This window comes from Fusarium verticillioides, chromosome 4, assembly GCF_000149555.1.
Source record: "Fusarium verticillioides 7600 chromosome 4, whole genome shotgun sequence".
Classification (NCBI taxonomy): domain Eukaryota; kingdom Fungi; phylum Ascomycota; class Sordariomycetes; order Hypocreales; family Nectriaceae; genus Fusarium; species Fusarium verticillioides.
Window position 1 is genome coordinate 3,867,312 of NC_031678.1, and position 27,773 is coordinate 3,895,084.

Consider the following 27,773-nt stretch of genomic DNA (forward strand, 5'->3'; position numbering starts at 1 on the left):
GAAAGCTCAAAAATGAAGAATCGAGGCATTTATTTAGGTCCACTGCGGCTGTGCTGTGAAACATGCCTACAGGCTGACTGACAGGCTGAATTGGTGATTCTGCAGGGATGATCGATAAAGAGGGGTGCTTGGCATTATCGTCCAGCCTCACTGTCAAATGTATCCATATCTCCTCCCTGCTTGACAACATCCGAGCGAGTAAAAGCGCGATACTTTTCCTCATCAATAGTACCGAGACTCGACTCCGCGACCTTTGCCGGTGCAAGACCGTAGAACTCTTGAAAACTCATGATCAACGGCCTCCAGCGATCAGGATTAATCCTATTCTCATACCCCTCCATCCTCAGATCATTCCGAACATGCGTTCTAAGAATCTTGACCTCGATAGCTATCAACATTCCCTTCCGATCCGGAACCTCCTGCATCAAATCCATACTATTCGTAACCTCCGCTTCCATCTGCACAGGACACTCTGAGATTCTAGGCGGCTGCACAAGATCAGAGGGTTGTTGGGTGAGACCTGAAACGGCGAATTTGTCTTTGCAGTGTGTGTAGCCGCGGTCCTTCTTGCCGGGAGGAACGGTGGATGTCCCGGTGGTTTTGGCGATGGGGTTGATGTAGTGTGCCATGTCGGCGCTGGCAAGGTTGATGACGCATTGTTTGGTGCGGAAGATGTTGAGGGTTGTTTGGGATCCTGAGGCGAAGCCTAGGAGGCAGCGGTGGCCGAGCCACCATACTGAGGAGATTGGGCCGATGTTAGCGGTGCCGTCTTCGTTGGAGGTTGTTATGAGGGCGACTGGGGTTCCCCAGTACATGATGGCGGGCGTGATGATGGAGTGCGTGCCTGCCATTTTGTCTACTGTGAATGATAATGAATCTAAAAAAGACTTTCTATGAGAAACAATTGAGACTGGGAGCGGATGGTGTTGAATGTTTTACTGCACTGTCTCCTGAGCGCATCTTCCTTAAGTATATCCTGGAAATGAACAGCAGTATCCATCTTGCTTTGGATGTAACAAATTAGACAACTATTTGAGACCCTATACGTTTGAACCGGGAACATCTGTAGCAATACATTCAAGAAGCGGATCGTTGCTATCTATATGGCCAATGGAGAGTGCTGATCGGGCAATATGGAACTGAGTCAGAGGCTGACCAGCGCCCTCAGCTTTCGTTTATCTCGAAACTCATATTGTTGCTATTGAATTCGCGAAATGCATTCGTAAGGTATTTCTTTCAATGTTGACATCAACGTCAAGGCACTTGTATCACATGCAGATTCAGATGTTGAGGCTGATCTGTGTACGGAACAGCCAATCGAGCCCCTCGCGACAGGGATCGCCACTAACGTTAGTGAGGGGACATCTTATTATTAGCGCTGTTCTCAGGAACAAAGATGATCTGCCGACCCGAGGACTCCGATAAGGCTGACTCATTATCACCTGCTCTCGACCCAGATTGGTTCCTGATCGTTCGATAGTGCTGACCACCAATTTCGTTCTGTTGAGTAACCTCCAAATTTTCATCACAACCTCTCATCGAGGGCATCATCATGGACGCCCTCTACACCAACTGGCGGTCTCTCCCGCTCTCATTATCAATCCCAATAACAGCTTTTCTCATCATCGTCATCGCGACAATCACAAACGTCATTAAACAGCTCTGGTTCCCGAATCCTCACCGCCCTCCAGTCGTTTTTCATATCTTTCCACTCATCGGCAGCACAGTCCAGTATGGAATCGATCCGTATAAATTCTTCTTCGACTGTCAAGCCAAGTATGGAGATTGCTTCACGTTTATTCTGCTGGGTAAATCGACGACTGTCTTTTTAGGGCCGAAGGGGAATGACTTCATCTTGAATGGGAAGCACGCGGATCTTAATGCTGAGGATGTTTATGGGAAGCTTACGACGCCGGTTTTCGGGAGGGAGGTTGTTTATGATTGCTCTAATGCGAGGTTTATGGATCAGAAGAGGGTAGGCTAGTCTTCGCCATGTCGAGAGCGAAATGCTAATGGTTCATCGGTAGCTTCTTAAGCTCGGTCTCACGACTGAGTCGTTGCGATGCTACATCCCCAAATTCGTCAAAGAAGTAGAAGACTACATCGCCACGTCACCATACTTCAAAGGTAACACCGGAATCGTCAACATCACCGAAGTAATGGCCGAGATCACAATCTACACTGCAGCAGGCTCCCTCCTCGGCAACGAAGTCCGCTCCATGTTCGATAGCACATTCGCAACGCTTTACCGACATCTCGACGATGGTTTCCAGCCCATAAACTTCGTCATGCCTGGTCTTCCCTTACCACAGAACTTCCGACGCGATCATGCGCGAAAGGTCATGGAAGAGCTTTTCAGCGATATCATTCGCAAGCGTCGTGAGATGGGCAATCAAGGTGATGAGACTGATATGGTTTGGACGCTTATGAATGCTAAATACAAGGATGGTGAGGATCTGCCGAATCATCATGCCGCGAGGATGTTGATTGCTATTCTTATGGGTGGACAGCATAACACTGCTGCGAGTGGTGCTTGGCTACTTCTCAACCTTGCGCATAAACCGCATCTGGTCAAGGAATTGTATGACGAACAAGTTGAGGTTTTGGGATCACCGCAGGAGCCCTTGACGTGGGAGAATTTACAGAAATTGACCCTCAATGGACAGGTCATCAAGGAAACTCTACGTCTTCACAGTCCAATTCATTCTATTCTCCGGCAGGTCAAATCACCTATGCGAGTTCCCGGCACAGACTGGGTAGTTCCTCCATCTCATACACTTCTCGCTTCACCTGGTACACAAGCTCGATCTGAGGAATTCTTCCCTCGGCCTATGGAATGGGATCCTCATCGATGGGATAAGATCGAGTCTCTTGATGATGCCAAGAATGGGGAGACAGTCGATTATGGGTTCGGTATGATGAGCAAGTCCGTCAGCAGCCCGTATCTGCCTTTTGGTGCAGGGCGACATCGTTGTGTTGGGGAGAACTACGCATATGCACAGCTTGGTGCGATTATTGCATCGTTTGTGAGATTGCTTCATATTGAGCAGCCTGATCCTAAGGCACCTCTTCCTGCGCCAGATTATTCTGTAAGTACTCTTCCCGTTATTAAAGTGTTCTCGCTGACCGTTGCTCCAGTCAATGTTTTCTCGGCCTATGAACCCAGCCGTCATCCGATGGACTCGCCGTAACGCGGAGACTGGTTAGAATAGAACTAGAAAGTGAGATAACAATATGACATCTTCTAACGCAGTACAACAGGAAGCAAGTCCTCAGCTGTGTCAACATGTTCTTACACCTTCTACAACGTTATGCTGTGCCATGGATGGCAAATAACACTACAAGTGAGATCTAGCCAAAAATGAACATAGGTTTCATAAGCAAAAACATACAACAGCGGGTATTCGCTGGTCGTCACCGAGCCAACTACTAATCCGCCCCTCACTGGCTTGTCTATGGGAGAGCAGACGGGATCCCGAATTCTCCAGTGGGTATGATCGTATGTGACAGTCCAAGGCCGAAAGCTCAGTCATGAATGGAGGTAAGAGACAGCCGTGACTAAAACATACCTGAACAGCCCGGCGCTAGTTCAGGGAAAGGATATGGATAATCTTGGTAAGTGATGGCCTTGCAATCTGACCGTCTTTCAAGCCAACCAAGTGGAGTATGTCATGATCACTAGTGGGCAAAAATCTGATCATGCTGGGGATCGAACCCAGAATCTTCTGATTCGTAGTCAGACGCCTTGCCATTGGGCCACACGACCGTATCCAATTGTTGACCGTCCAGATCCTCAACGGCGTCTCTGTGCGCTGCCAACTTTGCTACGGCGACGCTCTTTCTCTTGGAACGAGCATTTTATGAAAGCAGTAGGAGAGCTTTGTCATTCAGTCAAGGGACTAAAAATGCTCAAGTTTAGAGCGAGTTTTGCTTTGGAGCTCTGTGCAGGCATTGATGCATGCAGTACTGTTTGGCGGCGTGGTTGGCTACACTAATGCAAGGCGCTGATAGCTTCGTTGCCCACATTATATCACAATCTCACCCCGGATTCATCTCAACATTGTTCGAAGAGTCTTTATTAAAGAGACTTCATACTAATGATTATTCCATTTCAGTAACTTCTCCCCTCGACTCTGCCGCCATCTATTCGTCGTCTCTATAAGCTCAGTACAACCCTGGAGCAACCAGCCCCATTTCCTCAGAAACCAAGGCGACGCTTCCCATGAGTTTGGTACAGACGAATCTCCCCATACAATCAGGCTTGGCTTCTCAACATTCTCCCAGTTAATCTCTGATATATCCTCACATAGCTCCCCATCATCCAGTAACTCAGCATCCGCCGCCAGAATGACGTTATCTCTGAACTTAGGAAAAGGAAATATGTCGAGCCAGGGGTGATGCAGCACCGTCTTCTGCACCTCTGTAGGCTGAAGTGCCCTAGGAGGATTATAATCTGCACCAACAGGACCATTGATATTAAAAGGTGATATAGCTTCCTCAATGCACATAAGCCCACGATCAAATCCCAATAGTGTAGCATTGTTAGCTACCGCTATTGTGACATTGAGACTAATTAGTAGTGGAAGCTGTGATACTCGAGGTGCGTTCATTGTATAGTCCATGTACGTTTTGCATGCAATTGCAAACACCCTTTCGCTCTGATCTGGTCTCTCGTAAACTTCGCATGTTTGACGAATGACTTCGAACATGGCATTGGGCGGACCTTGCAGAGTGAGGGCTATTGGCGGACCTTGCAGAGTGAGGGCTATTGGAGGAATAGACTCGGCGGGTAGGCCAGCTTGGCCGACGATGTTGGAAGCAAGCCGGTTTTGTTCCTGTTGTTGACGCTTTCTGAGATCTGCCAAGCGAATATTATGTAAGATACCTCCCCAGAAAGCAGGCTAGAAGAGCACACTCACATTGCGACCTCTTGTTCAGTCGATTCTGCAGCTTTCGTCGTTGTGCAGTACTAGTAACCCCAGTCCAGTCCTCCCCAGGTTTCTGGACAAGGAGCTGCTGGGCCATTGGTTCAATGGCAATCTTTTGTGGATCTGACATCGTGCTGTGTATGCCGGTTGCTGATAGATTAATGTATATGGCTGATTATGAGAGAATTATGTGATACCTGTCGAGAATCGAAGGGAATGAATCAGGAGAGAAATTCGTTGGACGCTGGAGGCGTCATCATGGCATGCACGTGAATCCCTCCATCGGAGCGTAAATGGCTAACTCCACTCTGTCAGCAGGTTGCATTAGTGCGTCTAAGATAGGTCTAGTTTGACCTTGCGGGCTGCTCATTGGATGAGTCCGACGGTGAGGGAGCGTGAGAGCTTGAGGTTTGACGATATCATCTCGCATAAGTACGCATTAAGTGCATGCTTGATAGTGGCGAAATGGCGCTCAAGAAATAATCTATAAGGTTTAATAAGATAGCAAGCCAACATCTGCGAGAAAACGATTCCGTCATGGTCCATGCTCACCAGCGTCCTCATATTTTCCAATATCATACACTTGAAGAAGCTTACAATCGTTCAACTAACCCGTAGTTTACTGTCGTCATGCCCCCATATCATGGGTCGTCCCCATTAAACTGCGATATCGATTTCTCCAAAGACCCAATCGCTGGAAAAGTTGCCATAGTCACTGGAGGTGAGCGTCAGCAAAAATAATGGCGGGGTATAGGTTAGCTAACTTCTCAGGTGCCAGTGGCATTGGGGAGGCTTATGTACGTGCCCTGCACAACTCAGGGTAAGCAGAGTTCCATAAAACTCCACATGTCATGAATACTGATATTTACCAGAGCGAAAGTTGTAATCGGCGATAAGAATGCTGACTCTGGCGAGAGATTGGCCTCTGAATTGACCGGCTCCAAGTTCGTCCAGTGCGATGCAACCGTTTGGGAAGATCAAATTCACTTGTTCAAGGAGGCTACTCAGCTATCTTCGTCTGGGAAGATTCACTACGTGATAGCCAATGCAGGGATGACGAAAGACGACCAGACCTTCACTTTCGACGGTAAGAGCTCTTTACCTACGGTGCCTCAGCCAGTTCTCTGATACCCACTCGGGCAGGTAAACACCAAGACCCGCAGAAGCCAAACTTGCAGATCATCGATGTGAACCTGAAGGGGGCACTTTATACCACCAAACTGGCCATGCACTATTTTGTGTCTCAGAACGGTACCGAAGTCAACGAGGAGCAAGAAGATACGTGCTTGATCCTCATCAGTTCAGGCGCTGGCTTTCTTGACGTTCCTAGATCTCCCGAGTACAGCAGCACGAAGTGGGCGGTCCGCGGAATAATGCATGCTTTGCGAAGGACGGCTTTTTACTACGGGAGCAGAGTGAATATCATTGCACCCTGGTAAATCACTCTCCATTCGGTGGCTGTTGAAATCATGGACTAATTCGTTCTGCAGGTATATACGCACAGGTATTCTCTCCAACGACCAGTTCGATCAAGTTGAGAAATCAGGAGTCGAGTTCGCAACAGCTGAAGATGCTGGTGAATGCGCGTTAAGGATCCTTTCTGATACCAATATTAATGGAAGGACGCTCTTTGTCTGCGCGCGAAAATGGGCTCCTCGGGGATACATCGATCTTAATATCGAGGATTATCCTGAAAGTTTGATCCAGGAAATACAGGAGGATCAAATGCGTAACGCACCAGTTGACCTTGGGCTGTTTCCATGAGACGGCGTGCAGATGTACAAAAGTCTAGAACACCACAATGATATTTCAGCCCAATGAGGGGTAACAGTAACATGTTGGAAGTACCAAAGCCGGCTGAGCAATGCCACTCACTGGTTGGACAGCGCCAGAAATGCAGCCCTCCATCAGACGGCTGAGCTGAACACTAGCACCAAACTATTGGCCTTTATCTCAAATGGCGCTTTTTAGTAAACTGCAGCTGGGCGTTTTGCCGTGTCTTGGAACTGCGGCTGAGAATCGCCTTATCGAGCCTTGTGCGAACCAGAATGATAAGAAAGCCTTTAAGTCCCTGCCCATGGCACATTCTATGGCGTTTTCTTCAATTTCAATTCTTCATTTCTACTGCAGCTGAGTTCCACATGGATCTCATCATGGACGACGATTTATGTGCAAAGTGTGAAGAAAAGCCGGGCGATGTCCGCTGCTCCTGCGGTGAACGGTTTTGCGAATACTGCTTTTCTACCGCGCAATCAAACCCATAAACGCGGTGGTTCGAAGAAAACCGAGACAAAATGGAATAAGATCAAGGGGGTAGTTTCTAACATCGCGAGTTCGTTTTCTCCTGCCTCGCACTTCCAGAGAGATGAGACCACTAAATGGTTTGGCCTCCATATCTCGTCACCCCCTGGACGCAAGGATCGTATTGCGACGTTGGTTGAGACTACACGATTCTCAAGCCTTTTGGAAGAGTCGCTTCATTTTAACAAGCGCAGCCCTAAACGACAATATCCCAGTATTTGCTCGTTTGTCGGAGATACCGGCGCAGGAAAGTCGACTCTGAGTATGTCCCGCTCTTTTTCACCTGATTTAATGGTAGGCTGATAACAAATACAGTCCGAAGTCTGATCTTTGACTCCGAGCGGTCACTGGATTTTGATCCTCTTGACGCCCCAGTTCCTGGAGCTCAGACTGGATCATCTGCCATTAGATCGACCACCGGAGAGGTCAATCTCTACCTAGACCCTTCAACCTTTGGCACAGTCTCGCCAATGTTCTATGCAGATTGTGAAGGTCTTCTCGGGACTGAGCCTCTTGCAGCAGAGCATCAGACTGAGTGGGCAAGGTACGGACAGCGTTACCTCATTGAATCCAAGGATGGCAAGCCAGTGGATCGACGAACGGCCGTCAAGACCATCTATCCTCGCTTTCTGTACATCTTCAGCGATGTCATTTGTTATGTCAACAGAAACCACAGAGCGTGGGCTGAATCTGCCTTGCGGCTTTTGGACTGGAGCAAGGTTGGTGTGCAGAACACCATCAATCAGCATGCACTACCTGCCCTGATCATCGTTCTCAACGGGCCTACTTTGGAGAATGAGGCGTGGCTTGGGGATGACCATGAAGTTGTCACTGATGCTTTCTTCCAAGCCATTGAGAAGGAAATAAGCGAGACAACTGAGTTTCGAGAACTTGCCCAAAAGGTTCGTGTCTTTAATCAATGAGAACAGCTGCGTTGTTATGCTGACACATTCCTAGCATGGAGACAAGACAATGAGGCAGCTGTTTGCAAGGAGTTTCTCTAGTGTCTACGTTCACTACATCCCACTTGAAGGCTTTGGAGCTCTCGGGACTAGTCTAGAAATCATCAATCAGACCAATCGCTTGGCAAAGCGAGTCAGGAGAGACGCAGAGCGCGTCCAAGCCCAGAGAGCCGAATCATGGACCCGCTTCGACACGACGCAGATGTCTCAGGTGGTGCATTACGCCTTCGCCCATCTCGCATCTGGAAGCCCAGAGCCATTTGATTTCGGCCAGTGCCGACGACAGATATCGGTTCCGGATACAACCGAGGGCAACTTCTCTGATTTTCTTGGATTATCGCTGAAGAACGAGATGGAGGCGCGGTTCGATGACACGGCCGCTGTCATCGCGACGAGCTTGTTGAGGAACTCCTTGAGCGCGAATAAAGATGGTACGTAGTTCTAGCCTGATATGAGAATTCTACTTCTTGCCATAACTTACATTTCCTCTCGTCTCATCAGATATCGTGCTCCTGCCCTCAGTCGTCTTTGACAAAGACACCCAAGCTATCTGCACACGAGCCATCAGCCAGTTCCTGGATAGTAAATTGCCATGTGCATACATCGACCCCGACTCCGGCGAGAAATGCGTAAACACAAAATCGGGTCATCGTATAGGCCACCAGAGTGCGTCGGGCGATCTTTTACGCGATGGCAGCTTTGTAGTAGGCGACTTTAACTCTGCCAAGTTTCTGCTTGCGGTTCAGTCAGAACTTGAAGCCACCATGCGAGAGATCAACTCGAGCGGCCCCCCCAATCATTGCGACTGGCGACGCTTGGCAGCGGTTCATCATCGTCTGAACATTGACGCCCTCAGACGGCGAGGTGGCTATCCGGCACTTCATGTCGAGGACCGTCTATTCCCTTGGGGCAAAAACACCAAGGAAAAGCCGCTAACACTTGCAATGTCGTTTTTGTCTATATATACGGGCACTTGGCTTCACGGAACCGAAGAAAATACATCATTTTGTCTCGGTTGTCTGTTCGGAAGACCGGAATATCGTCTTCCCTGCGAACATGTCATCTGCGAAACATGCGTGGAAGATTTCGATGACACAGCTGTTGATAATAAATATCCGGGGCGGGTTATGCATAAATGCTGCATAATATGCGATAGTAGATCATCCGACAAGTGGCCATTCGTCACTACCATCAGACCGCCACTTTGCGGCCTTCGAGTTCTGTCGCTTGATGGAGGAGGGGTCCGGGGCATCGTTGAATTAACTGTCCTGAACCGCTTGGAGAAGGAGATCGGGCTTGGCATTCCGATTGGAAGTTTCTTCGATCTTATTGTTGGTACAAGTACAGGTGAGTTTCTCAACTTGGACAGCACACATGAAGCTGTGTAGGGCATCTGTTTGACTTTCGCAGGCGGCATAATCGCACTTGGTATAGGTGTCCAACGAAGGAGTGCTACTGAGTGCATAAGTTTGTTCCGAGACATTTGCAGAGAAGGCTTTGAGGCCAAATTACTCACCAAGTCTCGATTCTTCGGTTGGGCCGCCCGATGGTTCCGCAGTTCGATATACAAGACGGATGTCCTAGAGACGGCCCTCCAGGAGGCATTTGAAGACAAAGAACCAAAGTCCCTCTATGCTTTGAACAGCTCATGCCGAGTTGCCGTCACGACCACAGCTAAAGAAGACTGTCACCTGATCGCGAATTACAACACGGGTGGTAAAGATCGGTACCTTGACTCCAAACTTCCGCTCTGGAAAGCGTAAGAGATGCTCATCCAATTTCTGGGGCTCGGCTAACTAGCATTCCAGTGCTCGATGTACGTCAGCTGCTCCTATGTACTTCGAACATGTCTCCCACGCTGGGCATGAATGTCGCGACGGCGGCCTAAAAGAGAACAATCCCATCCAAGTAGCGCTCAACGAGTCACGAAAGATATGGGAAGATCCCACTTACGACGTGATCTTATCTCTTGGATCAGGACAGGCTAGGTATCCAGCAACCGAGCCAGTTTCAACCGCCATCATACCAAAGTGGCTTGCTCATCTCTTCTCAACCCTTGTCAGCACCATGAACGGCGAGGACGCATGGAACAGGTTTCGCTCCAGCCAGGATGGGCGTATACTAGAACGTGCTTCGCGATTCAACTTGCGGTTCGACGGGAGCACTGAGCCGGCGCTTGACGATGTAAATGCTATTACGAGCATGGAAACGGCGGCGAAAAAGGCCAAATTCTATGAAAGACCTTCTAGATCACCGTTCTCAGCAACTTCTGGCATTATTCAAGGGGACGCACTTGATCGCATGGCCGACAAACTACGAGCTAGCCTCTATTTCTTTGACCTTGGGAGTGTCACTAAACACGGTCCCGTCACAGTAATTCATGGGTGGATTTGCTGTCGCTTGATGCCGAATGACCAGGGTTTCAAAGAGCTTCTATCTTGAACTCTGCAATTCCTTGTTCGAGGGAAGGCATACGAGTTCAAGAGAATTCCGATTGACAAACCGCTTCGATTGGCAGTTGAGTTTCAGCACCAGCATCTCGATGAGCCGATTCGCATTGATGTGAACTTTGGGGCTACACATTCAACGACTATCAGTGGCTTCCCACTGACCTTGAAGGTGACTAATACACTAGAGCTATTAAATAGTGTCATTAATAATTATCTTAGACTTTGTTCGCCCATGCGGAACAACGAACGACTTCTTCCGCACTAGTGCCAATGGCACAAACAGAGAGCAATCCAAGCGACTCTGCTCCTCCTGCTAAACCGAATCCAGGTAAAGCAGTCCAACTACTAACTGCAAATTTGTTTCTCCACAGTATCGTGACTGACCAGTCTTCTTCGAACATTCAGATCAAAGCACATATCTAAAGCAGGCAATAGCGACTGATTTGTCAACTAATACAAACGCTAATGCAAGAGAAGCACCATCTACACAGACAGCTAACGTTAAACAGACCAGGCCAACAGAAATCAACACTAAGACCGTGGAGGATCTGGTTTCAGCTGCAACAAAGAATGATACAATGAAGTTGCTGGAGCTCCTTGATCAAGGGGTTCCCATTGATATCAAGCATGGCGGCTGGACTGCCCTTGGTTGTGCAGCGCACAAAGGACAATTGGATGCCGTCCGAGCTCTCCTCCTTCACGGTGCTGATATGGACATACGAATGGATGTTGGTTTCGGTTTTCTCCCCGGCGACGGCAGTGCTATCAACTGGGCAGCTTGCGGTGGCTACCTCGACGTCGTCAAGATACTCTTGGAGAAAGGAGCCAAATCAAATATCTGCGCGAAAAGACCACTGTCCATTGGCACTATGGGAACGCCTGTTACTATGGCTGCGAGGAAGGGCCACATAGAAGTCGTTCGGTATCTCCTTGAGAATGGCTGTGATGATGATTCCGCAGATGGTATTCCCGGCTGGGATGCTTTCATCATCGCATGCGAAAGAGGACAGCTCAGCATTGTCAAATACTTGATCGAGGAAAGGGACATCAATGTTGACAGGAATGGCAGTAATGGCGTTACGCCTCTGATTACAGCAGCTCAGAGTCAGCAGACCGCCATCATGGAGTACTTGGTCAAGCGCGGAGCGCACATAGACGCGGTTGACAATGATGGAAGCACGGCCTTGCTCCATGCTGTGACTAAGAAAAGAGCTGGCGCGGTAGAGTGGCTGGTGAAACATGGTGCAGACGTGAGGAAGCAGAATAACAAGGGGATCGCCCCGTTGAAGCTGGCAAAGGATGAGTTACGGAAGAACCAGGATGACAAGAACGGGGCAGCTATGGTTAAATGGCTTGAGACTCCGATAAACGTTGTATTTCACACGAAGACTTAGAGTATATGAGGAGTCAATTTCCAGGCTGGCCATGCACGTGGCTCAGAGGCTGTCGAGCAACTCAACTGTACCAGGCCTGTTATTTTGAGTTGATATCTCCACAGCTGATGGCTCACTTCGCACGCCTCACACACGTACCAAGGCTGTAGTAGACATGTTATTTACGGATACTCCATGGGAGGGCAGTGAGGCGCTAGCCCAGTTTGTGTGATGCTAAGTTGCTACAAGTAAGTCAATTACTCAATCTTTTTATCCCATCGTTGGTGTTAATCTAGTAAGTTTAGCTCTTATACATTCTCAGGCGTGTTCTCTCAAACAGCCAATCTATATAGTAACCCTCCAGACTCCGACACCAGCAAACACCAGATACCATGGAAGAAACCTATGATGTAATGAAACCTGATTTAGTAGTTTTTGATCAACGTCAAGAGTGCTTTCTTATCCATATAAACAGAGAGATTTTTCGCAGTGAGTATCTTACTAGGATTGCTGTACGCCTTGGTTTGCAGGATAATATTCTGGTTGTCTAATATATGTTAATCAGCCATAGAATCAGAATGATGGGGAGTTGTCACTCACGTTGAGGGCATCCGAGAGCCTTGAGGCTGGCACAGACTTGACTGAGATCGAAAATGGTAGCCACCTACACAAGAACGGTTCGTTAAAAGGACTCTAGTGAGAAAGGATATATTAAGGCGACGGTGTCAATATACGTTTCCGGGTGTTGTGAATAAGGAATGTTGATGATAATATGTTGAAAGCAGTTTGTGAGGATAAGTAAAACAACAAGGAACCAGGGACTAGTAGATAATTATACCGCAATGTTATTTATTGACATTATCAGTAGATATCATTTATCTCTCATTCTCTTGTTCATTCTCATTATTAAAGACACCAACGACATAGAACTTGGACAAAGGAATGGATTAAGAATAGAACAAACATTACAAACAGCGAACCTTTTCTCGGCATTAACAATGAGCTATCTTGCTAATGCCTTCTTATCCTTTCATTCAAGGACATGACAATAAGGAGTGCTAAGAGTTCTTAAATAATATGCAATGCCTGAAGGTGAATACATCAAAGCCTCATGCATCTAGATTGAGATATAGACTCTAATTGACAGAAGGATTTTAGTCAGGTAGAGGACCATTGGATGAATATTCTCATTCTAGCCTCTATTTACCTAAATCTACCTAAACTCTTCTTATTTGAGATGAACGCTATCAGCGACAGAAAAGAGACCTATTACTTCTTCTGCCGCTTATTCTCTCGATCAATCTTCTTGAAGAAACCATTCTTTTCACCCTTTTTTCTCTCCAGGCCATTATTAGCAGTTGAGTTTCGTTCAATGTACGCCATGTCTTGCACACCACTAAGTTCATCAAGATAACCCGCGACACGCCTCACCTTAGTTTTTCCCTTGCCTTGTCCACCTTTTCCACGAGTCTTCTCCCCGCCCCAGAGATCATCCGCAGCAAATTCATCATCAACCGCCGTTTCATTATCAACCAACGTGCCTTGCAACAATTTTCTTTGTTCAGCAGGAGTAGAAAATGCAAGATCAGGTGTTCTTTCGATACCATCTAGCTTGGTGATGACTTTGAACGCGTAGCCTTGATCAATAAGGAAGGCCTGCCGTTTTGAAGAAAAGTGCATTTCGGATGTATCCTTGGAAACTAGGGAGTAGAAGAAGGCGTTGAAGCCCTCGTCGTTTCTCCGCTTTGCTCGCAAGATGCGGCCGAGGCGCTGTGCCTCTTGACGGCGGGAGCCGAATTGTGAGGATATTTGGATGAGACATGTTGCTTCGGGGAGGTCAAGCGATGTATCGCCGATCTTGGACAAGAATAGCGTATTCACCTCGGGGTTATAGCGGAAATGATCAAGAACCCTGAGTCGCTCCTCTTGACTTGTTCCCCCGTAGATAAGGTATCTTTTCAGCTTGAATGCGTAGAGTTTCAAGGAGTAGAGCTCATCGGAGAAGACAATGATCTTATCGCCGCGCGCTTCATGATAGTTGATAAGATATTGGCAAGCCTGGAATTTGGAAGGGTTGATAGCGGCTAGAGTCCGCTTCATCCGAGACGAAACATGGAGGTATTGCTCGTAAAAGACAGTCGGCATCGAACACCAGACCTCCGCGCACTGCACCTTTGCGATATGTCCCTGCTGCGATAGTTCCATCCAGTTCGCTTCGTACAGCTTCGGCCCGATGAGAAAGTTGAGATGATCGATCTTGTCATCCTCACGAAGCAATGTAGCAGTGAGTCCAAGCTTAGAGTGCGTTTTAATCGACGAGATAACACGTCGAAACATATTAGCTGGAACAACATGTACCTCGTCGAGAAGCATCAACCCCCATTCCCGTCCCGCTAGAAATTCCATCATCTTCTTTGAGTCATGAGCGCGCTCGCGACTATTCGTAACCATTGAATACGTGGTCACAATGACGCCAGTACTCCCAGAGAACTTCTCTTTGCTGTCTGATGTAAAAGTAGTAATGTCGTCGGGGTTGATATTTGACCATTTGAGAAACTCGTTACGCCATTGAACAGCCGAAACAGAGCTTGTACACAGAACTATGATGCCTTTTCGGATGGTGCATGCTGCTGTGATGCCCACGAGGGTTTTACCGGCGCCGCAGGGGAGAACTATGATACCGCTTTTGGCGCGACCGTTGCCGAACATTTTGCTGAGACTCTTCTCTTGGTACGGTCTGATTTGCGTGTTTGGGCGAAGGTCTATGTCCAAGTCGGGATTGATGTTGTCACAGCGAAAGTCGTACTCTTCTAGGATGGGGTAGGACAGGTCCAAGCAGCGCTTTTGCACGCTTTCAACAGCGCTGTCGGGAATCTCAAAGGCATGAACCGCTTCTTGCTCGTCATCGTTGTCTTCATCGTTGAGAACGGCTTCAATCTGGCCCGGCTCTGAAGCGTCTTTGTTCGTATTTTGTAGGAGGTTGACTTGCTGAGCCCCCGCCGCGTTCTTTGTCCCCGGAATGACCAAGCCACCCAAGGCTGGCGCGCGCGTCGTAGTAATTTCATCAGACCCTATCACTCGAAGAGGTCCGATAATGCTGTCTTTGAGTAGAGTCTGAAGTACATCTGCATCGCTGCTCTCGACGAAATATTTGTTACTCTTCAAAACAAGTTTGACCTTTCCATAGCTCTTGGTACACGACCTGATGAACTCTTTGATACTCTGTGGAAGCTCTGTCTTGAGAAACTTGTCAAGCGTGCTGATGATATCTTCGCCATTCAGACCGACAGAAACAGCGGCATAGAGACTATGCGGCGTGATCTTGTACTCATGGAGAAAAGCAGGTCTGGATTGAGGCTCCGCGATAGTGACGAGAAAGTCAGTTGCTAGGTCTGCCAACGGATGAAAGCGTTCAAGAATGATATATCCTTTGTCGGGATCAATCCATAATGGACGGTTAGCGCTATCGGGATTGGTAGCAAGATACGAGAAATCACGCTTGACGATATTTCTGAGGTCAATAGTCGCTTTTTGCGCTTTTCGTTTGAGCGACATCTTGATTTTGTATGAGAAGAGAAAGCTATGGGGGGATTGAGAGAGGTGAGATTGAGCTTTAGGCAGCCGACACTGAGAACAAGAACATCGCGGGAGAACACGGATGACTAACGGTCATCTGTCACGTGAAGTGACAAACCAACTCATCCGCGACAAGACGGCAATAAAGGGAGACGTGACTGTTCTTTATTGTGATAAGTCATCTTTTTGCGTTGCTTTCTCACTATTCAATCCATTAACTTGAACAGCTAGCGCAAACCTGGGGGGCACGTAAACTTGAGACTAGGAAATACAAGTTCAAGAAGTGCCTTCCTGAGCTTAAATAAACTTGAGCTAATTTTCCTTATTTTTGAGGATTAAAACCCTAAATATCTTGATCACTGAGGCAAATGCTTGAGACCAGTTTTAGTAATTGGCATATTATAGTTATTAACAGACCCTATGCTTATTATATTTACTACTGACCTATTGACTTACTGTATTAGCTGAAGATTTGGGTATTTAATTATATATTATATAGCATATATCTAAAATGGGGACAGTCAGGCTCAGAGCTTTTAATAATAAAGGACTTATATTCCAAACCCAGATATTACATCCAGTGCTATACATGTTAGGCAGTGAGCTTACCCGACACTAAGACTTTTTGCTTTATAAATCTCTGTTGTCTTGTTTAGAACTCAAAGTCAATCCTGTAAAGTTCCTCGTCTACGCCATTGAACAGAATCGCGCTCAAGTGTAGGCCAGTGAAATACAACTTTAATTTACTTTAGAAGTCATCTCAAACTGTGCATTTTTGGGCCTCAAAAACAGAGGGAGAAGGCTGCAAGCTCCGAGTTGTGCAGCTAAAAATTGTTAGTGTTGACTGGTGACGTGGATCTTTCGCTGGGAAGTGAAACGACATCATTTGCCGAGTCCGTTGTAGGGACCTGCATGAGCCTGTACGACATATCTGTCTGTTATAAGCATAAGATTTCCAAAGTCGGTTAGTGTCTTATGCTTAACTTGATCATTTTCTCAAGAAAGAAGAGCTAACAATATTTGCTGGTAGCCAATAATAAAGTAAAAGGGGACGCCTGGTACTTGGGATTTTCAATTTAGACTTGCCTCTTGCAACATCTCAATAATTACATTCGTTAGCCTCACGCTGCGATATCTGCAGTCGTATCCACTCGTTTTTAACAATTTCGACATGGTTCGTGTTTCTTTGCTCAACCTGGCAGCCATTGCTACGCTGCTCCTCGGCGCCAGCCGGTCCCTGTAAGCCAAGGACGACCGCTGCGACAAGCCTTACCGAGACCACATCGACGGTTGCTGCTGATACTACCGCTACTACATCAATCGAGACGACTGCTGTCACGACCGTGGCGGATACAACCACTACGGTCTTGGCGGAGCCTACTACTACAACTGAGGCAGAGTCTACTACAACTAGTGAAGCGGCAGGCTGTGTCGAAACTCAGCTGTTTATCAACCCAAATTTCGATGACAGTAACAACGATATTGCGCCTTGGACCAGCAACGTCGCCCTCGCCCAAAACCAACCTCAATCCGGCACCAACGCACTGTATGTTTAATTCAAATCAGCATCTTTATCTTTCCATGCTAATAAGTCACAAAACTAGTTCCATGACATTCGTCAACGGTGTACCCGATTACTACATCAAGCAGACCCTCCAGAATCTGAGTGGCCAGTACAAATTCTCCTACTATTACCGAGTCGTCAGCATCAGCCAGAATGCTGATTACACTTGCAACATTCAGCTCACGGCTGGATCTGTAAGTACTTATGGCGAAATAGATGACGGCGTCGGTGGCTGGAAGACATACAGCGTCATCATGGATATGGGTGCTGCTACGGTTGCACAGGCAGAGGTGCAGTTTGGTTTGACCTGTTATGGCGAATTCACCGGAATTGAGGTCGACGTGGATACGCTTGCGTTTACGCGAGTTTGCGACGCTTAGGAGTTTGCAGTATTAGAGTAGCTTTAGGGGTCCTGGGGCGTTGAGGCTTAACTTCTGATAGATAATAAGTATGTAAACTTGTGAGACTTATCCGTGAGCGGGGGCTTTTGGACTAAAGCAGCAAGCATCTCAATTTTTTTTTTCAAGTTTACGTAGGAGGGTTGGATGGTTTTGGGCAAGAAGCGGATGCAGGTAGACTGCTCCATCCTCACATGGAACTGCGAATTGACGCTGAGAGGTCGTGGGGAAGACTTTACAAAGTATAGCGAGATCTCAGCCAAGTCCTAAAGCGTGTTGGGTTACATGAAGCCACGCTTTTCAGAAGACATATCCTCAATCTCTGCTTAGTTAAAGATGTTGCTTGGGAATACGGCACTGAAAGCCGGTTGCACGGCCGCAAAAGCCAGGACCGCTATAGATTTGAACGGTACAGAAGCTATACCTGAACAGGTTTCTTGAGTAAGAACAGTAAATGGTGGGAAACACCAACAAATGATACTTCATAAACGGACATTTGATGCCAAAAAAGGAACTCAGGAACAATTGTTGGCCACTAGTGACTGCACATCCTGAAGCAGGGGATTCCGCTGACCTCATGGGAGCTATCGATACCAAAGAGGCGGCGGACGAATCAGCCCCAGAGACGTTTTGTCATTTTTCAAGTTTCAAGGCAAACTACCAAGTCAAATAGTCAGTAGTGTTTGAACGGGCCGAGCTTTGCTAATTAGTTAAAGTAATATCTGTGCTTAAGCTCACGCAGAAATTGCAACCCGCAAGTCCAACAGCGAACCAATACCGTATAATTTTAACGTTACTTGCCTGAGGGTGGAAAGAGCCAAAATATCTTTCTGCGCATGGCCAACTTTCCATAAATCCTGTTGACTTTGTAGTATTATCGATTGCGTCTGGGAGACCTGGCCTCTAATAGCCTTGAAGGTACGCTGAGCCTTCTGACCCTGTTAATGATGTTTGAATTACCGGGGCTCTATCCGTACGGAGAGTAGACTTTGCGTTGCATAACGCCAACTTTTCAGGCCTGTCGTGCACGGGACCGGTTCCAGTCCAGGCTCAAAGGCCCCCAAGGCGGTAGATATTCCACTAATGTAAATACGTCTGACGATGAACATTATAGTACTTGGAGCAATTACGCGGTGACCACTATGGAGCCAAGGAATCTCACAAACAGCACAGCAGCTAACTATTATTTTATAAAAGCCCTCCATCAGCTATGCCTAGGTCAAAATAGCGAAATCTTATTAACAGCAGTGCTCATCTGAAGAACAGGGACTTTCTTATACTAAGTATCGTAAGTAATAACCAGTTGACACAACACTCCAAGGTCAGGTACAAGCAAGACATAGATATTATTAACATTATTAATAATATAACACCGATAGGCCGAGAAGTCTCACATCACCTCAGTTTATTGAGCTTCCTAATTAAGTATTCCACGAGCGATGGGTACCTACTATGCCTGGGACTACCCCTGTCAAACTTTCCCATCGGTGATGACCGAGAGCGCTGCTGATCATAATGGTCGCGGAATGGGTTTCGCGAAAGATGCACAGTATTATCACATAGCCTATGAACGGAACCTCCATGACATGATATCAACCCACAATTTGATTTCAATTCGAAATACAGGGAAGGGTCGCGTGATGTGAGCTATCAGCTGTAGGGTCTATGAACTCGAACTAAAACTCTTATCAAAATCAGTCCGGGCAGTATACCAGCTACTCAACACAATTGCCCAAGATAAGCTTTACAAGCCTATCTAGAGGGAAGCGTCGGGCTACCGGAATTAGGAAAAGCTTCTGGTTAATGTGTATATTTCATCTGCCGTCTCCATACTGAGGTATTTACTACCCTTAACCAAGCGGTGAATGAAACTATAAAGAACTACCGAGTGGTCAGTGACTAATTTTGACATGCAAATAAGGAATGCAAGAAACAAGCTCTAACTTCACTTTATTCACCTTTAATACCAAGCGGATTAGTAAAAGAAATACCGCAGCAACTTATAGAGTTCAGTAGCGCCCCTTAAGCAAACTTTAACCTAAGTATAGCCAGCGTCGTTTGACTAAGGGCACTCTGCGGGTCTTTTGCGTTCCCTGCATTATAGACCTGGGCATAGGGAAGTATGGCATGTCAATGAAGTCATGGGCTGACGCCAGATATAAATACCGAGAGGCTGACCGCCCTGAACCAAGCCCAACAACAACACATCAGTCATCTTATCACAGGACAGCCTAGACATTGTCTGATTATTCCCCTGCTGCATCAGCTGCTTGAATCTTTCCCGCATTCAACTCAAATTCTTTCGCTTTTGCGCGACAGCAATGAAATGTAGGTCAAGAAAACCACTTTGATAGGGCACTACTCACCAGCAGCATAGCCTTCTCAGCTCTCATCTTTACGGCAAGCAGCCTGGTCCTCGGCACCGTGGCGGCGCCAGCCCCCGAACCAGCTTCAGCTGGAGCAACTGTGTCCCCGTACAGCATCATTTGTGCAGGCTTTAACAGCGGCAGTCCATTGTCGATTGGCGATATCGAATGGGCTCTCAAAAACAGAAGGGACGAGCTGGATCTCAAGGCTGGTTGGTGGAATCAACAGGCACTCACTTGCGTCAGTAAAGATGGACGTAATCTTCAGCAATATGCGGTCAAGTTCACCTACAACCATGCGCGTAGCAATCCTCAGGGTATGACACAACTGGCGGAGGATCGTGTACTTTGCACTGTTTCAAGCGACTGGAGACTTGCCTGTTCTCCAGTGTAGCTATATACAAGGGACAGGCCATGATATTGGGCAGACGGATGTGGAGCTTACCATGAACTGTGAGGAGGCTAGGGCACAATCCAAATCGATCTCGACAGCTGTGCATTCACGAGCGTTTGCCGCGCCTAGAGCTTTCTCGGGATATCACTTTAGGCTTCCCAAGACTTTCAAGATTTAACTTCTCATGTTTATATTTAAATAAAGTTGTCAGACCCGACATATCATCATCAAAAAACAATTAGCTGGGGTGGATCCTAGGACGTGCCAGTCCAACAACCTTTGAAGCTGACTGACTCCAGTTAATAACCGAAGATGGGATATCCGTGCAGGCCCGCCTCACTTTCATGGGCATATAGACACTTATTGCAAAAGACGACATCTCTTTCGGATTGAACTTTATTCGTGGCTATCTGTGATATAAGGGATACATCATTTGGCAAGTAGAACTTGTCTAGGTCTCTAAGTCCCTAATTGTACCCGCCATCAACCAAATTCACATGCCGGTCTAACGACTCATCCAGCTTATTTGTTGCTCTTGGAAGACCAGATGGGAGTAGCTCCACCATCTCTGTACAGGACAAGATTTCCGTCGTCTTGGACAGCGACAAAGGTCTTGTTGTCGCCCTTGGGGGCAGCAGTGTTGGTGTGCCAAGTGGCCTTGCCATTCTTGTCACTACGGAAAAGCCAGCGTTAATACTTACTCAGAGAAAACTTGATAGACAAGAGCTGGACTTACTAGATGCAGAAGTTACCGTCGCCCTGCATGATGGCGCCCTTTGCGTTGCTGATCTGCTGGTCGGTGCTCTGCCAGGCGCAGCGGTTGTTGTAGTAGATGGCGAGCTTGCCATCGTCTTGCATGCGGAGCTCGACGGAGCGATCTTTGCTGAAGATGCTCATGCCGACCATGAGCCAGTCGCCGTTGTCGAGAGTGCCGTAACCCATTGTGAGTGAGTGATGTTAAGTGGTTGGTCAAAAGAGTTGATGAGTGAAGATGTGCTGATGTGTGTTGAGAGTTTGTGTTCAGGATGAGGGACATCGGTGGGTTTTTATAGACAAAGACCTGACCTTGGAAAACGTATGAGTGAATATCTTGTGGATCAGCCTATGCGTACAACTGTTATCCTGTCTCACAACTGTCATCCACAATCCACCCCCATTGTCCAATTATCTGCAGAATCACTGCCCCATGTCACCACACATGATGTAGTTGCACGTATCAGTCGCAGTTTACAGGATACTGACATGATCTTCTCCTCTCCGGGCCATCGGCACATCAAATTCCATTCACCTACTGAGACACGGTAAGACGGTGATCTAGCGGTAAGTCAGTCCTCCGTGATGTGCTCTGAGAGAAGAGATACCATCTGCATCATCCTATTGGGCGGACTGCTGATCTGGTTGTAGGCCTGGGTTACGCAATCGTGACGATGACTCCGGGGAAGACCTGGATACCTCTCTTCCCTTCATTCACATGCCTAGATCCCTGGAGCGCTCCCCTAAACATTTTACTGGACAGTCATGTTATTGAGCAAACTTCGTTTAGATGAATGCTACATTGATACCGACCAGAGACTGGGCTGGAGCCAGAAAACAGATCATTCTCTCTCCCGATAACCCGTCAACGGGGAAGCGGGGCTTGAGCAGATATCAATTGTGAATTTGTGACAGGTTGTGCTGTGCCTGGTTGCATAGTCTGTATGTCTCACCTAAAAGAGCAGCGGCCCGTCCGAACCCCTCTCTAATGTCTGAGATTCAGCCCGCCACAGAACTTCCCGTGTCTCAGTACTCGGTCTTTTTTTGGATCGGAAAATAGCGACGTCATTGGTCGGATTCATATTTGTTTATTCTGCAACCAGAAACCTCACTCTCCATTCCGACAAGCGTTGTGACTGTCAATGATGCACCCGCTACTCCTATGTGATGGTAATCCCAAGTTCCGACATTCACAGACAAGTATGGTGCCGCGAAGACTCTTTAGATTCCGTTGTGAAGCTCACAGCTCAACGAGGCGGGGTAGTGAGACATGCAGCATAAGGTGCCGCAGATGCATCTTCGAGGCACATCTGCCCGGCACATGTCACTTAGACAACAAGGCTTGCCTAAGAGCAAGCTATCGGAGGGTCGGAGTGAAGTCCCGTCCCGTCCCATCTTGCAGCCGCAGATCTGTCTGTTTAGTCTCGATGCATATTGCGGTGAAGATTGCCGCCGCCACTGACAAGACATAAACCTGGTTATCCGGGTATTGGTGGCGCTAACAAACACGGCTCGTGCCTCGCATGTGAAGGTTTCTTATTTAATTTCATCATCGGGCTGGAATTGAAGCCGCTGGCAGCCGAGTGCATAGGAATATAGGATATGTGGCTGCAGGTATGTTCTCGTATTGTGATCCCAGGAGATGGCTTGCCTTCTTCCTTTGATCTACACTCGAGAAAACTTCAGTGGCTGCTTTAGCGGTGTGCAACCTCTCACAGCTGCTCCAGGACAAGTTTCACGAGACCCCGCAATACACAACTGTTTGCTCTGAATCCAGGCAAACAGAGAGGAGATTACAAATATGAAAGAGAATATCCTACTTGAGCGATGTACCAACGCCGACCTTCCACAGACTTCCAACGGTTTCCTTGGTGCAACGTCTGGTGCACTGATTATCACCAAAGGTTTTGCGACTTGTGGCACCACTAGCTGATTTCATTCCTCAATAGTTGAGCGACAAATGAGTCGTAGGGCCAATGGCCGTTTGTTCATAATGTCAATGCCGCTGGCACATCGTCAATGATCTACTGCACCATACGCAGCAAAGCTTGTCTTCACAGAATAGTACACTTTAGAAGATATTCAAGCACCATTAATAGCTAACTCAAATGATGAAATAATGGTTCTTGTCTACCCCAACCGAACTTTCTTACTGTTGGGAAGTCTCTCATATGGGATCATTTCGTCAACAAACGGCTTTGCCTTCCCATCATTAGCCCAATCCCAGTTATCCATGTAACTAGAAAAAAAGCAATTAGCACCAACTCAGTCTGAGACTTCCCAGGTAACTTACGACATTAGCGCGAAAAGTGCATAAGACTCAGCCGTGAAAGTGGCTTTGCTCGGGCCGCAATTTCCTGCGTTGGGGCCCTCGTGGGAACGCGCCAAGTTGGAAACCCACATAAAGTTGTCTGTTGTAATTATATTGTCAGCAACAATGATTTCTCGTAGGAAGTCGGAACTGAAAATAGTGCGCAGAGGGGCTTACATGTCAGGTATTTCTTGAGGTCCGCGAGACTCGCATCAGTGGTGCGTTTGCCGTCGGGCTTCTGCCAGACGAGAGCACCCTCCTTTCCGACAGCTTGTTGATCAGGAACTAGATACGAAGCAGATTAGTGCTGAACAGAATAAAAAAAGAGCATCATTAGCAATACACGTACTATTGCGGTTCTCAGGTCCACCAGTCTTATCACCGCCAAACCAATGGGCAAGCTCGTGGACCATGACTCGAGAAAGGCTAGTGGCTGAGTATGTATCCAGCATATCGTCCTTCTGAACGCTGTCTTTAGCATCAACAGCAGACTTTGTACCAGCCACCTCGTCCTTGAACGATGGAGGACAAAAGATGATGAAGTCGTTTCTGGTCAGGGTGATGGCGAACACGCCTGGTCTGCAGAGGCCCGTGGTGGCTTGCTTGACGCTATTCACCAGATATCGCTTTTTGTAGACCCAAGCTCCGGCTTTGTTATCCGCCATCTCCTTGGGTCTAGACTCGCGGAGGGGGCGTCCCGCTGGATCGTGAGGATCCTTGTCGTCTCTTCCGACCCAGACGAATTTGCTTTCGTCGCATAGGAGAAGAGGCTTAAGTCCGCCGTAGCCATTGGCTGGAATCATCTCGTCGTTGTGAAGGGTCTTGACCATGCGATCATATACATCTTAGGATTGATCAGCAACGCAATAACAATCCGGTTTGGTAGTGTTAACTTACATCTAACATTCGAGTAATGCTCCTCGTTGGGATCATGGCCATCTTTATTTGGCACAAAGCCAAACATGTTGGTCGTAGCCCTTGCGATGCGGTCCCAATTGGTTCGCATGTTTGACACAAAGTCTGGACGCGCGCCTTTGAGCTTCTCAAGGTCTTCTTGGGCCTTGACTGCCAGGACCTCGGCATCATTGTAGGCCTTGTCGAAAGCGCCCTTGCGTTCAGGTGTTTGGCAAGAGTCATCGAGATCCCAGACACTCATGTCTGCGGCTAAACTGAGCCCAGCGAGGGTCATGATAGGTAAGAAGACCTTCATGTTGAAGATTAGGATAGGCAAGAAACAAACAGTAGAGAGCGGTAGAAGAGAATGACAGGACCAAGTGAGGATAGAGAATCGATACACTCTCCAGAAAAGAGAAAAAGACCTCAAGTTATGCTTTAGAGAATATCCGATCTGCAGTATACTAGACGTCTTGGTAGGGCATGGCTTGCCGATAAATTGCAATGATAACAAAAATTCTCTATTGAGAAATGTCTCCGTCCAAGCCTTGCGAAAAGGCACAGACAATCCTTCAATACCACTGTAGTTAACTCTCATTCTTACCTAAGAAACCCGATTCATTCAGATCCTCGTATCGGTCCTACTGAGCGCTTATCCCATAGCACGGAAATTGCCGTAAACAGATCCAGCGTTACAGATAGATATGGATCCGTAGGGCTATGCCGAGGCTGTGCGGCTCGGGCCTAGATCTGTATGATTGGCCTTGTTACGGCTCATCATCAAACTTTTAGGATCTGATTGGCTCGTCTATCAGAAATGCCTCGAGTAGCTCTATCGGATTATTCTTAGAGCTAACGTTTGACGCTAACACGAGCACTGTTGTAGAAAAGCTTACTTTTAATTTTAAACATGTAAGCATGCTCATGCATTCTAATCTTTCGGCACGGAATCCTGCTGCGGGCGGGAGATAAGCTCCCGAAGCGAAGAAAATCGATTATGAACTGGAGTTTACATGCCGAAATGGGTTGTACTTCCGAAATAAGCGCCACAATTGGTCCATAGTGCTCCGCCAGCTGTGCAGATCCTACAGCTTACTTGTTTGCCCTGCCCTGAGCTTGGATAATTTTGGGTGAGGGAGTCTAGGTCATGCAAGGGGATTTTCTATCCACCAATAGTTACAAGACTACCAGACCTTTCAGTCATTCCTTCCGAGCTGTATATATCATGTTACTAAAGCTCTAGTTACCAAATGATACCAGGCTTGAATTGGCATCAAACTCTTCTCATCTCTATCCATCCGCGGCTGTTCTTGGTGCATCGTTTTCTTGTCTTTCGTTGTCAACACGACCGTCATCATGACGGTACCCTGGAAGGTCAGCGCCATTGCAGCATTATGGCTAGGTGCTACAGCAGTTGGTGCAAGCCTTGAACAAGAAACCTCCTCTGGTGCAGCTGTATTCACGCACCCAGTCTATCCCAGGGTATTTGTTCCAAGGCAAGAACAAGAGATCCCAGCTGAGGACCGCAACCCTCCTCCAATCATCCCAAACCCTCAACCAAATCAGGCCGCAAGCCCAAACACGCCTGTACCTGCTCCTGAGCCAGAGACAACAGTTGAGCCCTTCAATCCTCCCGATCCAGCTACAACAATAGCGGCACCCGAGCCAGAGATAACAACAGAGCCTGAGAACCCTCCTCCTCCAGCTACTACACAGAACCCTGATCACCCAGAGAATCCGAAAACAACAGATGTAGCTCCTGTGCCTGTACCAGTACCGGTTCCAGTTCCCAACAAACCTGATGATCCTAAGAAACCGGACGACCCAAAGAAGCCGGATGACCCTGAAAACCCTGACGATCCAGACAAGCCTGATGATCCCAAAAAGCCCGAGGGTCCTAAGACTCCGGACCTTCCAGATCTCCCTGATGTCCCTAAGATTCCTGATGTACCCAAGCTTCCCGACACGCCCGACGATCCTAAGAAACCTGACAACCCTCAAGAACCCAAGGATCCCGATGACCCTAAAGAACCTGAGAACCCGGATCCCAAAGATCCAGAGAATCCTGATCCTGAAGATCCCGAAGATCCCAAGGACCCTCAAATCCTCAAGACCCCAATGAGCCAGATGATTGTGAGAAAAAGGATCCGGCACTATGCACAAAGACCGTGTCTTTCTATTCAGAGAGCGAGACATATACCAGGCAAGTCTACAGCCCCAACCCTTATCCCGACGATGTTCTAACGATAGAGATCCAGTACCGTCTACGTAACATGCCCTGTACCTATCGACTGCCCCGCCAAACAGACCCCCACCGTCACCACCAGCATCTTCCCTGAGGAGTCCGTCCTCTTCGGCGAAGTCCCAGCGGACAACGAAGTTATTCCGACAATGGAAGCTATCGAAGATGACACCTCTCGATACTTCCAGCAAGTCTTTGATGACGAAAACATCTCTATTAATGATGCTCAACACCCAGATGTTCAATGCCAACAACAGAGTAGCGACGACGTTCCTCGCGATTGCTTCATGTCCATCTACTCCAAGTTCTGCGCAGACGTGAATGGACACGAGGGTGATGAGCTAAGTAAGAACCTCACTGGCGCTGATGCCGAGAGCAGTTCTCAAGAGAAGCGTGCGTCGCTGAATATGAGAAGACACATGCTTCGCGAGCGAGCTGAGTCTTGTGAGGGCTGGGTGTTCGAATACGATTGGAGTGGTGCAAAGGGGGATTGCCAGATTCCATGTGGTGACTCAATGTACGCTTTTGGTGACGAGTGCTTTGACTCTGAGAACAGCTTTCTCGAGGGTACCATTGATGTAGGATGCGGTACCTACAAGTACACCGCCATGCCTACAACATCCACCACAGCACCGCCATTCCACTTGACTGGCCTCCCAACTCTCACCGACATTCCAGGACCTATCTCTACACCTGACGGTAGTTCGTGTGCCGAGACAGCGACTAACACACAGTGTGCTCAGGGCGGCGGTGGCAGAGGCCAAGCATGTGTTGAGAACACATACTGCGCATCATGGGTCTCAACTCAGCCTACAGAAGCCCCAGCACCACCAGAGGAGAAGATCACACCTTTGGAGCTGGGACCAGTGTTTTGCAAGAACAGAGGCGGTGACCATAAGGATGTCAGCCCAGGCGCCGTGAAATCTCTAGCAGATGCCTACTGCGAGGCCAATGTGCCCGCTGAGATGAAGTCAGACAGCCCTGCCGCTGGTATCACCAAGAGTGATCTGTATTACTACGAGGTTTCTTGGGTTGAGGGGTGTAAGACTACTGTCGAGTCACAGGATCCGTATTGGCCGCTTGGAAAGGATGGCCCGCTTTGCAAAGATTTATTTGTGAAGGCTTATGCAGGCTGTAAGTACTCCGTCCTATGTTTCACTAAATGTGTACTAATCTGTTGGCTTGTAGGTGACAATGGCGGTATTGGAGGTTACATCGATGCTGGCTGTGTACGATACATGTTCCTCGGCGCTCAGTAGCA

At 47.8% G+C, this 27,773-nt stretch overlaps 12 protein-coding genes and 2 non-coding genes across 14 annotated transcripts; 7 read left to right on the forward strand and 7 right to left on the reverse strand.

Annotated features, from left to right (window-relative positions):
• Positions 1-91: 91 nt before the first annotated feature.
• Positions 92-851, reverse strand: FVEG_12390 (hypothetical protein; the record flags this gene model as incomplete). Its single annotated transcript, XM_018901737.1, has 1 exon — positions 92-851. The coding sequence occupies one exon, from the start codon at positions 849-851 to the stop codon at positions 135-137; it is 717 nt and encodes a 238-aa protein (XP_018760286.1). The 3' UTR covers positions 92-134.
• A 591-nt stretch (positions 852-1,442) lies between these two features.
• Positions 1,443-3,420, forward strand: FVEG_12391 (cytochrome P450, family 51 (sterol 14-demethylase)). The gene is made up of 3 exons (XM_018901738.1): positions 1,443-1,975; positions 2,028-3,089; positions 3,139-3,420. Exons 1-3 carry the CDS (start codon positions 1,553-1,555, stop codon positions 3,205-3,207), a joined length of 1,554 nt encoding a protein of 517 aa, XP_018760287.1. The 5' UTR covers positions 1,443-1,552; the 3' UTR covers positions 3,208-3,420.
• On the reverse strand, positions 3,386-3,501 carry FVEG_17242. Its single transcript, XR_001989319.1, has one exon. It is a non-coding gene; the product is annotated as a 5S ribosomal RNA (ribosomal RNA).
• Positions 3,502-3,694: 193 nt separating this feature from the next.
• Positions 3,695-3,766, reverse strand: FVEG_17243. Its single transcript has one exon. It is a non-coding gene; the product is annotated as a tRNA-Arg (tRNA).
• Positions 3,767-4,087: 321 nt separating this feature from the next.
• FVEG_17244 (hypothetical protein) lies at positions 4,088-5,134 on the reverse strand. The gene is made up of 2 exons (XM_018906498.1): positions 4,920-5,134; positions 4,088-4,858 (listed from the first exon to the last, which is right to left on the reverse strand). Exons 1-2 carry the CDS (start codon positions 5,056-5,058, stop codon positions 4,095-4,097), a joined length of 903 nt encoding a protein of 300 aa, XP_018760288.1. The 5' UTR covers positions 5,059-5,134; the 3' UTR covers positions 4,088-4,094.
• Positions 5,135-5,524: 390 nt separating this feature from the next.
• Positions 5,525-6,692, forward strand: FVEG_12392 (hypothetical protein; the record flags this gene model as incomplete). Its single annotated transcript, XM_018901739.1, has 5 exons — positions 5,525-5,649; positions 5,700-5,748; positions 5,801-6,035; positions 6,092-6,363; positions 6,419-6,692. The coding sequence occupies exons 1-5, from the start codon at positions 5,559-5,561 to the stop codon at positions 6,690-6,692; spliced, it is 921 nt and encodes a 306-aa protein (XP_018760289.1). The 5' UTR covers positions 5,525-5,558.
• Positions 6,693-7,124: 432 nt separating this feature from the next.
• Positions 7,125-10,633, forward strand: FVEG_12393 (hypothetical protein; the record flags this gene model as incomplete). Its single annotated transcript, XM_018901740.1, has 7 exons — positions 7,125-7,491; positions 7,545-8,131; positions 8,187-8,622; positions 8,693-9,085; positions 9,185-9,538; positions 9,602-9,950; positions 10,000-10,633. 7 exons carry the CDS (start codon positions 7,125-7,127, stop codon positions 10,631-10,633), a joined length of 3,120 nt encoding a protein of 1,039 aa, XP_018760290.1.
• Positions 10,634-11,219: 586 nt separating this feature from the next.
• FVEG_12394 (hypothetical protein) lies at positions 11,220-12,035 on the forward strand (the record flags this gene model as incomplete). The annotated part of the gene is made up of 1 exon (XM_018901741.1): positions 11,220-12,035. The coding sequence occupies one exon, from the start codon at positions 11,220-11,222 to the stop codon at positions 12,033-12,035; it is 816 nt and encodes a 271-aa protein (XP_018760291.1).
• A 1,248-nt stretch (positions 12,036-13,283) lies between these two features.
• FVEG_12395 (DNA excision repair protein ERCC-3) lies at positions 13,284-15,569 on the reverse strand (the record flags this gene model as incomplete). The annotated part of the gene is made up of 1 exon (XM_018901742.1): positions 13,284-15,569. The coding sequence occupies one exon, from the start codon at positions 15,567-15,569 to the stop codon at positions 13,284-13,286; it is 2,286 nt and encodes a 761-aa protein (XP_018760292.1).
• Positions 15,570-16,761: 1,192 nt separating this feature from the next.
• On the forward strand, positions 16,762-17,534 carry FVEG_12396 (hypothetical protein; the record flags this gene model as incomplete). The annotated part of the gene is made up of 3 exons (XM_018901743.1): positions 16,762-16,768; positions 16,821-17,136; positions 17,195-17,534. The coding sequence occupies 3 exons, from the start codon at positions 16,762-16,764 to the stop codon at positions 17,532-17,534; spliced, it is 663 nt and encodes a 220-aa protein (XP_018760293.1).
• A 2,132-nt stretch (positions 17,535-19,666) lies between these two features.
• FVEG_12397 (hypothetical protein) lies at positions 19,667-20,673 on the forward strand. Its single transcript, XM_018901744.1, has 2 exons — positions 19,667-19,880; positions 19,930-20,673. Exons 1-2 carry the CDS (start codon positions 19,874-19,876, stop codon positions 20,310-20,312), a joined length of 390 nt encoding a protein of 129 aa, XP_018760294.1. The 5' UTR covers positions 19,667-19,873; the 3' UTR covers positions 20,313-20,673.
• A 21-nt stretch (positions 20,674-20,694) lies between these two features.
• FVEG_12398 (hypothetical protein) lies at positions 20,695-21,314 on the reverse strand. The gene is made up of 2 exons (XM_018901745.1): positions 21,049-21,314; positions 20,695-20,985 (listed from the first exon to the last, which is right to left on the reverse strand). Exons 1-2 carry the CDS (start codon positions 21,252-21,254, stop codon positions 20,835-20,837), a joined length of 357 nt encoding a protein of 118 aa, XP_018760295.1. The 5' UTR covers positions 21,255-21,314; the 3' UTR covers positions 20,695-20,834.
• Positions 21,315-23,195: 1,881 nt separating this feature from the next.
• FVEG_12399 (hypothetical protein) lies at positions 23,196-24,586 on the reverse strand (the record flags this gene model as incomplete). Its single annotated transcript, XM_018901746.1, has 5 exons — positions 23,196-23,304; positions 23,359-23,476; positions 23,554-23,661; positions 23,726-24,220; positions 24,274-24,586. The coding sequence occupies 5 exons, from the start codon at positions 24,584-24,586 to the stop codon at positions 23,196-23,198; spliced, it is 1,143 nt and encodes a 380-aa protein (XP_018760296.1).
• A 1,040-nt stretch (positions 24,587-25,626) lies between these two features.
• Positions 25,627-27,771, forward strand: FVEG_12400 (hypothetical protein; the record flags this gene model as incomplete). Its single annotated transcript, XM_018901747.1, has 3 exons — positions 25,627-26,403; positions 26,521-27,646; positions 27,701-27,771. The coding sequence occupies 3 exons, from the start codon at positions 25,627-25,629 to the stop codon at positions 27,769-27,771; spliced, it is 1,974 nt and encodes a 657-aa protein (XP_018760297.1).
• Between the last annotated feature and the right edge of the window lie 2 nt (positions 27,772-27,773).